The following is a 12,289-nucleotide window of genomic DNA, read 5'->3' on the forward strand; positions in this document are numbered from 1 at the left end:
CACTCCATCTCCTTGATTAAGCCTTTTTAGCCACCACTGAGCGCAGTCTGCCCAGGGTACTCTGACTTACTTCTCAGTCATAACCTTTAGGTAATTTCCTCTCAAGTAGCAAGTGGGTGGGAGGGAAGGGGGGAAGTCTTTATTAACCCTCTTTTTAAAAAAATTAAATAATTTATTTTGACAGGGGGTGGTTGGGGGAAGAGGCAGAGGGAGAGGGAGAGAGAGAATCTCAAGCAGACTCCCACTGAGCGTAGAGTCTGACATGGGACTTGATCTCACAACCCTGAGACCATAACCTGAGCCAAAACCAAGAGCCGGACGCTCAACCGACTGAACCACCCAGGCACCCTCTTAATTAACCCTCCTGTAAAGAGCTCACTTAATAAGCCTAGATATATATAGTGGCAGCAAACATCATTTGCTCCGTTAATAGTTGATGAGTGAATAGACGAATGAATAAGTGACGCACGAACCCAGGGACACACAGGTCTCTCCACCCCAGGTTATCCATGTGCTGACTTTTTCAGACCTTCTCAGTGTGTGTGAGGTTCTGGTAATCCTCAGTGGGCTCGGGGAAACTGGGGATTGGGCTGACCTCTCCAGTGTATCGTGAGGGTGACTGCTGAAGTTGGTGGGTGTCTGAGCCAGGGCCCGAGAACTACTGAAATTATGAGAATGTAGTGCTTGGGTCTTTTTCTAACCTACTTTCGCTGCATCTGAGGACAGGAAATCAAATTGGTGCTGCTCATAATGGATTACGAAGGTTTATTTTAGTAGGTCTGTCTTCTCAGCTAGGCAGAGAAACTGTATTCCCAGGTGCACTTGAATTTAAGCAACAGATGTACTCCTTAAATGAACTAAGTAATGCATTTGTTTTACCGTCATTTATTCAGCACAGAACAGCAACAACCACCACAACTAGTATCTAAAGGTTTATACCGTGTGTGTCAGGTGCCATGCTAGGTACTTTAAAAGTATTATTTCATCTAATTCCCTCAAAAACGCTATGAGATGATTATTATTCCAATGGTGGAGATAAAATTGAGTCTTAAGGAAATTAAATACCTTGCCATGGTTCCCACATCTAGTGAGTGGCAGGGCTGGGATTCTTACTCAGGGGAGCTTCCTTCTAGGTTGGATTCCTTATTCAGCATGCTGCCTACTCTGTGCTAGGTGCTAGAGACATACAGGTGAGGCAGGTATCATTGCCCATGAGAGTGTAGTGATAGAGATATGCATAGGAGATTATGAGGGCAACAAGGAGGACACCTACCCGTGGTGGGTGTTTAGTAAGTCAGGGAAGGCTTCCTAAGGAAGGAGGGTTGAGTGAGTAAGAGAAAAAGGTAGCCCTGGGAAGAGAGAGTGGTCACCTAATTGTTTTGCCAGCCCAGCACCATGTTCTTTTTCTGGGAATGTCATCCCTCTTCTTTTGGGAACCTTCCCACCATCGTATTCCTCAAAGATCTTACAAAGTTTCTGACTCAGACTGAGTGGTCTAGGGGTAGACACATAAGCCCTGGCCAATCATAGACTTTCCCTAGCTTTTTTTCCAAACTGAAACTCCAAGCAAACATTTATCACTATCTAGTGATGGACATTGAAGAATGAAACCCCGGGACCCCTGGCAGCTGGCTTTCCTGATGTTTGGGGGTGGGGGGTTGGGATGATCTACGATGAGGAAAAAATGAAGCCAATACAAAGGGAAAACAGGGACAAGAAGTGGAGAGAGAGAGAGACAGAGAGTCTTGATGGCCTGCCTGTTCCCTGGCTCTGTTGTTTAATCATTTTTTTTTTTGAAAAAGCAAGATAATCTTATTTTTTAAAAAATTTTATTCATTTATGATAGTCACAGAGAGAGAGAGAGAGAGAGAGACACAGGCAGAGGGAGAAGCAGGCTCCATGCACCAGGAGCCCGACGTGGGACTTGATCCCGGATCTCCAGGATCGCGCCCTGGGCCAAAGACAGGCGCTAAACCCCTGCGCCACCCAGGGATCCCAATCTGGACTCTTTTGATAAATTCTCATTTTTGCCACAGAGGCTCCAAATGGGTGGGTCCTAGAGAGCAAATGGCTTAAAGTATCAGAACAAACACAGTGAAAGGTGAATGGAGGAAGCCACAAGTAGTTGGGTATTCAGTGTGTCTACATCAAGACAAGAAGTGTAGGAGATGAAGCCAATAAGTAGGCAAACATCTCATCATGGGACCTGTATTATGCAAAGGACTTTAGAAGTTGATGCTGTATATGTATTCTGATCATTCTTCAGGTTCTAAGTAAGCATTAGGCAGAGGTTCTATGAACTGCACTATCATTAATAGTAACTCAGAGGTTTTTAACCTGGCAGTCACAGGCAGGCTTTAGTGGTCTTTAGTTGTCTCCAAATCCAATAAAATAGTGTGAAAAACCTGTAGGTCTGTGCAGGTTTGTTTTTGGTTTTTGTTAGGGAAAAGGTCTTCGACTTTCATCAGATATTAAAGCAGTTTCTGACCCAACATGTGTTGTGAACTGGTACGTGCAGGCATTTGGGGGAACAATGGCTTCAAATATCCATGCAAATCTCATTGTCCCCTTAGTTTCCTCACAGCTCTTACAAAACCGTTCAGCACAGAGAAAATGGCCCATAACGTTGGGCGCTATCCTAAGGGCTTCTCCTTGGAGGTGATGAAAAGGTTTAGAGAGAGGGTATAGACCTGGTTGACCTAGAGATTTTATTTTATTTTTTATTTTTAAAAGATTTTATTTTTTTATTCATGAGAGACACACAGAGCGAGAGAGAGGGTCAGAGACCCAGGCAGAGGGAGAAGCAGGCTCCACGCAGGGAGCCGGACGTGGGACTCGATCCTGGGTCTCCAGGATCATGCCCTGGGCTGAGGTCAGGTGCTAAACCGCTGAGCCACCCAGGCTGCCCTATTTTCATTTTTTAAAAAGATTTTATTTATTTATTCACGAGAGACACACACAGAGAGAGGGTCAGAGACCCAGGCAGAGGGAGAAGCAGGCTCCCTGCAGGGAGGGAGCCCGATGTGGGACCCCGGGGTCACGCCCTGGGCCAGCCGCGAGCCCCCGTCCCGGCCTCTCCGCCCGCAGCGCAGGGGACTACAAGTCCCAGCGTGCCCCGCGCCGGGGCCGGGCGAGGGCGGGGCGGCCCTCCGCAGTGACGTCACCCCGGGCGAGCCGGGGGGCGGGGCGAGGGGCGGGGCGGCCCGGGGAGGCGGCGGAGCGCGCTGGTGCTGATGCAGGATGGCCGGGCGCGCAGGAGCCCGGGAGGTCTGAGCCGGGCGAGGCTCGCTCGCTGCGCATCGCCGGGGCCGCCGGCCGCGTGGTCGCGGGCAGGTGGGCCTGGGGCGCCGCGCGGGCCAGGGCGCGGCCGGGGAGGCAGGTCGGCCGCCGGGGACCCGCCCGGCCCCCGAGGTCGCGATGCCCCGCTGAGAGGCGGCGTCGGAGGCTGCAGGAGGCGGCCTGGCTGCGGGCGCGGCGGCTCTCCCCGAGCCCCGGCCCCCTCCCGCCGCGATGGCGGACCCCGCGGAATGCAGCATCAAGGTGATGTGCCGGTTCCGGCCCCTCAACGAGGCGGAGATCCTCCGGGGGGACAAATTCATCCCCAAATTCAAAGGCGAGGAGACCGTGGTGATTGGGGTGAGTGTCCGCGGCGCGTGGCGGCCCCGACGGCAGGGATGCTCGGGCGCCGCTCCCGGTCCCCCCCCCCCCCCCGCGGCGGCCCCGGGCGGGCCCAGGTGGGGGGCGGCAGGTGCGCCGAGGGAGCGCCCGGCGCCGCCTTTGTTCGCGGGGTGGGGGCCCGCGTGGGCCTATTGTTCCGCCCGGCCGCGCCGCGTGGGGAGAGTCCTGCCCCCCCGTGCCCTGGCTCCCCTCCAGGCCGCGTCTCTGCGGCTCGCGGAGGGCCCCGGGCAGCGGGCCCGTGGGTCGGTCGCTTCACCTGTTCCGCTCACGACCTGAGCGCAAGGGAGGGAAAAAGAGGTGCTGGAAAAATCCTGGCCTCGGCCGGGAGCTCCCACGCCGCGTGGACGCGGCTCCCCGCGGTGCATGGGAGGGCGGGGGGCGGGGGGGCAGGGGTGGCTCCTGCCGGCGGCCCGGGACCTGCGCCCCGGGTCGGGTCGGGTCGGGTCGGGTCGGGCCGGGCCGCCCGGGGAGGCGACCCCCACCTGGTGCCCGCAGGCGCTCGGGAGGACCGCGGGCCGCGCGCCCACCTGCCAGGGGCGGGGGCCGGAGCGCAGCCCCTGCCCGGAGCGCAAGTTACTTTGTGCGGTCGCGGCCGCGCTCCCCCCGCCCCGGCCTGCTCCTACCTTCCCCCTCCCCTCCCCTCCCCCCCTCGGTCCTGCCTTACCCCTCCTCCTCCTCCCCTCCCCTCCCCTCCCCCTCCCCTCCTCCCCTCCCCCTCCCCTCCCTCCCCTCCCCCGCGGGCACCCGGGCTGCCGCTGGGGGCGGGGAACTCCGGAGGGCTCCGGTTCCGCCCGCGGGGTGTGGGATGCGGGTCTGCCCGCCCCCGCCCCCGCCCCGTGACCCCCGCCGCCCCGGGGTGTGTGCTGACGGGGCCCCTTTGTATGGCGCCGCGTGGGGCGGGACCGAGCCCACGGGAGCCCCCCGGGCCCGCAGACACGGCCCCGCCGTCCGCTCCAGGCTGCTGATGCAGCCGCGGCAGCCTTCCCGGCCCGGCATCGACCGAGTGATGTCATCCCGATGACTGAGCATGCTCGGGCCGGCCCGCCCCCGACCCCCCGCGGCCGGGCCCTGAGGTCCGGGGATTCACGGCTGGCCGCGCACCCAGGGGCCCCGCGGGCGCCCGCCGGGCTTTCCGGGGCGTCGGCCTCACCCAGGTGGAGCCGCAGCCCCCGCGGAGGCCCGCGGCCCGGCAGGTGCTCCTGCTGCGGGGCGGGTGCTCGTGGGGCAGATGCTCCTGCTCGCGGGGCGGGTGCTCCTGCTCGCGGGGCGGGTGCTCGCGGGGCAGGTGCTCGTGGGGCAGATGCTCCTGCTCGTGGGGCAGGTGCTCGCGGGGCAGGTGCTCGTGGGGCAGATGCTCCTGCTCGTGGGGCAGGTGCTCGCGGGGCAGGTGCTCGCGGGGCAGGTGGGCAGGCGCCCTCCTTGAAGGGGGCGGGTCTGGGGTCTCGCCCGGGGCTGCCCTGTGCCCCTAGAACGGCAGCGCCCCTCCGCCCCCTTCCCCCCGTCGTGGGCAGCCGTGACCGCCGGAGGCCGCGTGTCCCTGCGCCCACCCGGAGCTGGCCTAGGAGGGCGGGGGGGGCTTGTTCTCCGCCTGCGGTTGAAGACGCGGTGCGCTGCGGGGTGGGCGGTGGGCGGGACCTCGCACCTGGGACCTGCGGCCGGCCCGGGCGGCACCGGGGGCAGCGAGTAGCTGGTTTGGGTTCCCCCTCTCAGTTGGGATCAGCCCACACTCTGATTTGCTATTTCCTGAGCCAGGCTGTGGTTTAGAGTGGGAGCTCCTGGGGACATCTAGTCCCTGCCCCTTACCTTGTAACAATTCTTTTGAACAAATAATTGTGCAGCACTAGAACATGTTCTGGTGACCCTGTTTTTTTTTTTTTTTTTTTTTTTTTTTTTTTCCCAGAGGTTTTAAAGAAAAGCCTGGGGAGCTTGTTTCTTCTTTGACTTCTCCACCTCCTCCTTCCCCCTTTTTCTCTTCCTCCTTCTCCTCCCCTTTCTCTTCTCCTCTTCCTCCGTTTTCTGAGTCTTCTAAGAGTGATGCACCAAGACTAATGAAGGAGACTAATAAATCATCCTCTTTGATCTCCGTGCAAGGCAGAAATCCCAAGAACTATATTTCCCATCTAAATATACATAGGATATTGACTAAACACATTAAAACAGAGTCACTATGTAAGATGAATAATTTAACAAAAAATTGTGGATGTGAATACACATTTAACTATTCAACTGCAAAGTGAAGATTTTGATTATCTTACTATAATCCTTCAATACAACAGTTTTGGATTTTACGTTTTTTTATTGAAGTAAAGCATCCATATAGAAAAGTGTTCTCGTAATAAGGGTACAGCTTAGTAAAGCTTTTATAAAGTAACCACCCCCTTGAAACCATTTCTCAGACTAAGAAGTAGACATTTTGGGGCGTTTGGGTGGCTCATTTGGTGAAGTGGCTGCCTTTGCCTTGGGTCGCGATCCCAGGGTCCTATGATTGAGCCCCACATTGGGCTCCCTGCTCAGTGGGGAACCTGCTTGTCCCTCTCCCTGCAGCTCCCCCTGCTTGTGCTCTCCATTTCCCTCCCTTCCTCTCTCTCCATCAAATAAATAAAATGTTTAAAAAAAAAACATTTTGGGGACCACAGAAGTCCCATTAGGGCCCCTCCCAGTCACTCGCTCCCTCTACCTTAGGGTAACCACTCTTCTGATTTCTAATGCCATAGATTAACTTGTTTTTTAAAAATAAACTTCATGTACACGAAACCATATAGTATGTTTGCTTTTGCGTGTGGTTTCTTGCGGTCAGCATCGTGCTTGTCACATTCATCCATGTTGTGGTGTGTAGCAGCAGTTCATCCTGGTTCTGTAGTACCCCATTGGATGACTGTACCACAGTTTATTCATCTATCGACTGTTGGTAGACATTGTTAGTTTCCACTTTGGGGTTAATATGGACAAAGCTGCTATGAACGTTCTTTTACACATCTTTTGGTGAGAGTGCGTACAGAAGACTGTCAGATGCTGGAGGTGTTGGGACTGGGGTTGGCAAGTGCTAGGACCATTCCCCTTCCTAATTAATAATGTGTAGCTAAAGGAAATGCAGACTATCATGTTTTGTACACTCAGTAGAATGGCTCCCAAGTCAATTCAGTTGCCACCAGCCCATATGGTTCAGGTGCAGGTGGAGACTGCCTTAGGTAGGCATTTCTTTCCTTGCACAGGCAAGGTGCAGTTGTGGGGATGGCCAAGGAAGACCAGAACCATACGGAAATGTCAGTCATCCTCACTCCCAACAGATAGATGTAAAAAATGAATTTCTGTTAGCTGTTAGTCTAAATTCAGAATTCCTTTTTTTTTTTTTTTTTTTTTTTGGTGGAGAATGTGGGCATCAATTTTTTTTTTTTTTTTAAACCAGGGTCATTTTTTTTTTCTTTAAAGTTCTGTTCAGTTTTTATGGAGATGTATGGTAAGAGGGAGATTTTGCAGGTGGAGTTTTTAGATTTGTCTTTTTAAGGGAATGTCCTGTCTTGAAGGGATCATCTCCACCATTTTTGCATTTTTTTTCCCCTAAAGAAACCTAAACGTTTCTTTCTTTGAGCACCCCGGCCTCAGTCTCTCCCCACCTTGAACCCTTGTCGCATTATTTTGTATGTGATCTCGCAACTTCGTTGTCTTAGATTATTAGTTTTATCATATGTTCAGTGACATTGTAAGCCAGATGTAGAGATAAGGACCATCTATGTTTTGCTTCTTTGTACCTTGCCCATAGAAAGCACTTGATAAATATTTTTGATCTCTTTGTTGAATCTAGAAATCTTTACTTTGGTGTATTTAACTTATTTCGTGGGCTCTTCATTGGCTGTAGGCTGTGGGGAGTAGTTAAAAAAAACAGTTTTAAAGAGAAGTGCTGTTCCTTTGGGCCTGCTAAGACGGCAGGATACGGTAAGAGAATTGGGAAAGCAGTATCTTCAGCTTTGGTAAAAATTAGGAAAGCTCTTAACAGCGGTGATGAGCTAGAAGTGGAGGGTGGGGATGGCCTAGTGATTAGAAAATTGATTCTTCAGAGGAAAAATACTGGATTTATAGCATTTCTGGACGTACTCCTCCATTAGCTGCTAAAAGTCCTGGTGAGTCAGCCACTACTTTGGGCTCTGACTGTTCGATGTATCCGCATTGACGGGCGCCCTGCCTTGGACAGCTCCCAGGAAGCTTCCCTGAAACGGATGTGGACACTTGAGTTTCCTCACTTGGGGCCTTCCTCTTGGTCAAAGTGCTAGGAAAGCAGGAAGTTCTGACCTACTTGAGAGCCAAGCCAGAGCGTCAGCCATGGGCTGTGATCTGGTCAGTGGCATGGCAAGTGGCCTCACCCTGTGGGAACTCAGATCAGTTCTGGTGGATGCGCGAGAAAGGAAGAAGGGCCCGGGACAGAGACCACATTGCAAGCTGGAGTTATTGTGGAGATGAAGGACTACAGAAGAAATAACAGCTAAAATTTTTCTTTTTGTCCGTAGTAACGGTTTTTAAAAGCAAGAACATTAAACTTTTTTTATTTTAAATTTATACACTGTAAAATCACTTTTTTGCGTATGTAGTTCTATGCTACGGGCTTTGACAAATACAGAGTTGGGTAGCAGCGCTGTATTAGTTTTCTCTTGCTGCCGTAACACATAACTACACGTTTAAAAGCTTAGAACTATACAAATTAATTATCATACAGTTTCCATAGGTCAGAAGTCCAGCCGATCAGCTGGTTTCTCTGTTTAGAGTCTCATAAGATCAAGACCAAGCTGTTGACAGGGCCCTTTTCTTTTCCAGGGGGAAAATCCATTTCTTTGCTCATTCAGGTTGGTGGCGGCATCCTGACAGTCGCAGGAGTGTGGTCCTGTTTCCTTGCTGGCTGCCAGGCCTGGCTGTTCTCAGTTACTAGAAGCCACGCTCGGGTCCTAGTCACACGGCCCCCTTCCTTCTCTCTTAAAAACCAGTCCCTCTCACGGTTTATGTCTCCCCTGCAACTTCCACTGCCTGTCTCTCTTACTGACCCTTCTGCCTCCCCCTTCAACTCTCAAGGGCTCATCTGATTACAGTGCACCAACCCGGATAATCCGGAATCGCTCCCCATTTTCAGGTCAGCTGATTAGCAACTTTAGTTACATCTGCAAAGTCCCTTTTACCCTGTGACATTCACATATTCACAGAGTCTAGGAATTAGAGTGTGAACATCTTTTGAGGCCACTGAGACCACACACCAGCATACTCAAGATATAAAACAGTTTCGTTTACGCTCCGTGCCCCATGCCGCCCCTTTGGTCGGATCTTCTCCCTTCTCCACCCCTGACAACCGCTTCTTCTTCCTCTCTATAATTTTGCCTTTTCCAGAGTTTCATAAAAATGGAATCACGTATTAAGGATCATTTTGAGCCTGGGTTATTTTACTTAAGAACGCTTTGAGATTTATGTTGTCGCACGTATCAATAGTGTTTTTTTTTTTTTTTTTTAAGATTTTTTATTCATTTGAGAGAGAGTTTGAGAAGGGCAGAGGGTGAGGGAGAAGCAGACTCTCCACTGACCTGGGGGCCAGATTCAGGCCTTGATCCCAGGACCTGGCGATCACTACCCAAGCTGAAGGCAGATGCTCAACCGTCCGAGCCACCCAGGTACCCCAATAGTGCAGTTCTTTTTATTCCTTAGTGGTAGTCTATCACACGGACCTAACAGTTTGTTTTTCCATTCACTCATTGAAGGACATTTGGGTTGTTTCCAGTTTGGAGTGATGATGAATAAAGCTGCTATAAACTGCTTTGCATTTAGGTTTTTGTGTGAGGGTAAATTTTTATTTCTCTTGGGTAAATACCAAAGATTATATCAATCACATTTAACTATATGTTTAATTCTAAGAAACTGCCAAGCCGTTTTTCGAAGTGGTTGTACCATTTTGTATTCCTTCCTAAGAGTAGTATTCTGAGCCAAGATTTTATTTTATTTTATTTTTTATTTATTTATTTTTTTCTGAGCCAGGCTTTTAAAGAGTTAATTCAGTCACTTTGTCTAAGTGAGCACTAATAGTAGTGGTCAGTAGTGTGGAGATACACCAGTCCTTCATCCTTCTGTGCCCTAAATTCAGAGATGCTTACATCACTTGAAAATGAATGAGTGGTTTCCAGTAAACATACCCTCTGAAACCCTAGAATAAAAAATAGCTATAATCTCGCACATGCCGCTGAGACCACTCTGTTCAAGGTGAGCACGCAGCCCGTATTTCCTAGATGAATGGGGTTGGTAGAGGCAGCAGGGAAAGTCCATCAGAACTGAGTGTGGGTTGACTAGCTGGTTATGGGGCTGTTTTGCAAGTTGCTTAACTTTTCTGGGCCTCAATTTGATCATATTTAAAATGGAGATAAAATTACTTATCTCACAGGGCGATGAGAATGACATGAAATGGTCAAAAGAGCATCTCACACAGAGAAAATGCTCAATAAATGCTAGTATCTCCCATGTTTCCTATCTGCCTTATCATTTTTCTCATTTTCAGAATTAGCTTTGCCCCCCCCTCCAATTACTGCCCTTAACTCTGTCCCCTGAAAGCCCTCTCGCACGCCCGTATCTTCAGCATTTGTTCACTCCCTTCTACTTGGGATAGTCTTGTGAAATTCCTAACTGTTCGTGAAAGCAGAGCTCACGGTCCGTTTATTTATGGACTGTAGCAGCTAATCCTTTTGTTTGCAATGATCACATGAGGAAAGAGAGTGTGTGTGTGTGTGTGTGTGTGTGTGTGTGTGTGTGTGTGTTACGGGTCTTTGCCTCCCTCCCAGTAGTTGCCCAGTTGCTTAGTAAGTGTACCTTGACTGAGGCTTCCTTCTTCCCTTATTCCCTGCATAGAACCAGGTCTCCAGACAGGCCAATTTCTGTATTTCCTTAAATAACTCAGGTATCACGGGGGATTTCCTTCTGCCTCCACCTGTGCTTGCCAGGCCCAACTCCCCTCTTTAATGACAATGGTTTCCATTCTTGGCTTTTCTCCCCCAATTAAAATAGGAGACCTCCCCCACCTTTGGGTTCCCGTCGGTCCCTGCCTCAGCTTTCCCACCTGTGTCTACTTATTAAATGAGCAGAAACAGGACTCCCTGCTCCCTGATGGTTTCTCTTGACTGAAGAAAAAAATAGCCCCACTGACAGCTCCAATTTCACCTTACTTCTCTCAGGGTTTTTTGTTTTTTTTTTTATAAGGTCCTCTTTGTGGCTGAGAAGGCTCCTCCCTTAACCCACTTGCTGCACCCCAACCAAGTTTCTTCCAGGAGGCGCCTACTTGTTGTATTTGTGGTTGTCTCTGCCGGTATTGCCGAGAGTGTGGGAGAACCTGGAGTCTTTGATTCCTCCCAGAACTTCCCAGCAGCAGACCTGGGCTGAGCCAGGCGGCCCAGGACCGGCTCCCCGCCTGCACCTCCTTCGCTGCACGGACCTGGACAAGCTGCTAAAGCGTGCTGGGTTTCAGCCTGCTGGCCTGTCAGCCAGGGACCGGATCACTCCCGCCTTGTGGGGTGGTTGGCCCAGGGGTGCCGAGCACCGGGCTCGGCCTGTAGCGGGCGGTCAGGTGCCGTCCCCTTTCCCAGATCTGCTGGCAGTGATCTCTGTGCTCTTGGCAGACCGACTAACCTTGGGAGAGCCCAGACCCTTCACCGGCTCCCTGGTCCCCTCAGGTTGTGGAAGAGAAAAACACTCTTCTGACCCTTGTAAAAGTGGTAAAGAGATCGTGGTGACCGGTGTCCGCACTGTCGCAACAGCGGGGAGAAGGGAGGCTGGACTCCGATACGCGGGGCAGCTTGCAGGCGGTGGGCCCGTAGGTGGACGGACAGTTACCAAGAGGAGACGTCCGGGGCTGGGGGGTTCTTACGAAACCGACCTCCCAGGATTCTTGGTGCAGGCAGGCCGGATGCTGCCCTGTGCTGTTAGATCTAGGTTCTGAGGTCATCAGGGGCGCGGAGATCCTGAGCACGGTGGTGGGGGGGTCTCTCCAAACTGCCCGAGCTAGATTCCTGCTAACACTGGACTCTGCAAGGACAGACCTGCAAGTGCAAAGTCAGGGCCCAGGTGAGAAGAGGGCCCAGAGGGGCCTGACTGAAGTTGGGTCAGGACGAGAGTCGTCGTCAGTTGGAACCCAGGTGATCCAGTGGGGCATTTGAGACCCTCTGTATGCTGGGCCTGCCTACCTTCCCGACCTCGCCCCCACCCCATGTTCCGTCTGTGCTTCTATTCCCCCAAATGACTCGGCTGCTAAGTCTCTCCCGCCCTACCCCAGCTGCTCACATCCCACGTGCCCGGGATGACTGTCCTCAGAGTGGCTGAAGGACAAGCATCCATGTGCTTTCAGAGTCTCATTCCATAATGCCTTCCCTGAAATTTTTTCTGACCGGCCCCTTTGCCCCTCGACCCCGGCCAGGTTACCTACTGGTGCGCTCCCGGCTGACCTCCCCCAGCACTGGGGTTCATTTGTTTGGGTATATGTGTCCTTTCTTCCAAGTAGACTGAAAAGCCTTTGAGGGCAGGAAATGTGTGCCGCTTACTCACATTTATTCACAAGGCCCGGAACAGTGCTTGGAACAGAGTAGATGCTTAGTACCAGATA

At 52.1% G+C, this 12,289-nt stretch overlaps 1 protein-coding gene across 1 annotated transcript in view; it reads left to right on the top strand.

Annotated features, from left to right (window-relative positions):
* Nucleotides 1–3,424: 3,424 nt before the first annotated feature.
* KIF5C (kinesin family member 5C) overlaps nt 3,425–12,289 on the top strand; it is a 148,750-nt gene continuing 139,885 nt past the window's right edge. The window contains exon 1 of the mRNA XM_072789139.1: nt 3,425–3,636. Within this exon, the coding sequence (XP_072645240.1) occupies nt 3,511–3,636 (126 nt within the window). The 5' untranslated portion in view covers nt 3,425–3,510. The remainder of the gene's footprint in view (nt 3,637–12,289) is intronic.

This window comes from Canis lupus, chromosome 20 (assembly GCF_048164855.1).
Source record: "Canis lupus baileyi chromosome 20, mCanLup2.hap1, whole genome shotgun sequence".
In the NCBI taxonomy this organism is placed as follows: Eukaryota; Metazoa; Chordata; class Mammalia; order Carnivora; family Canidae; genus Canis; species Canis lupus.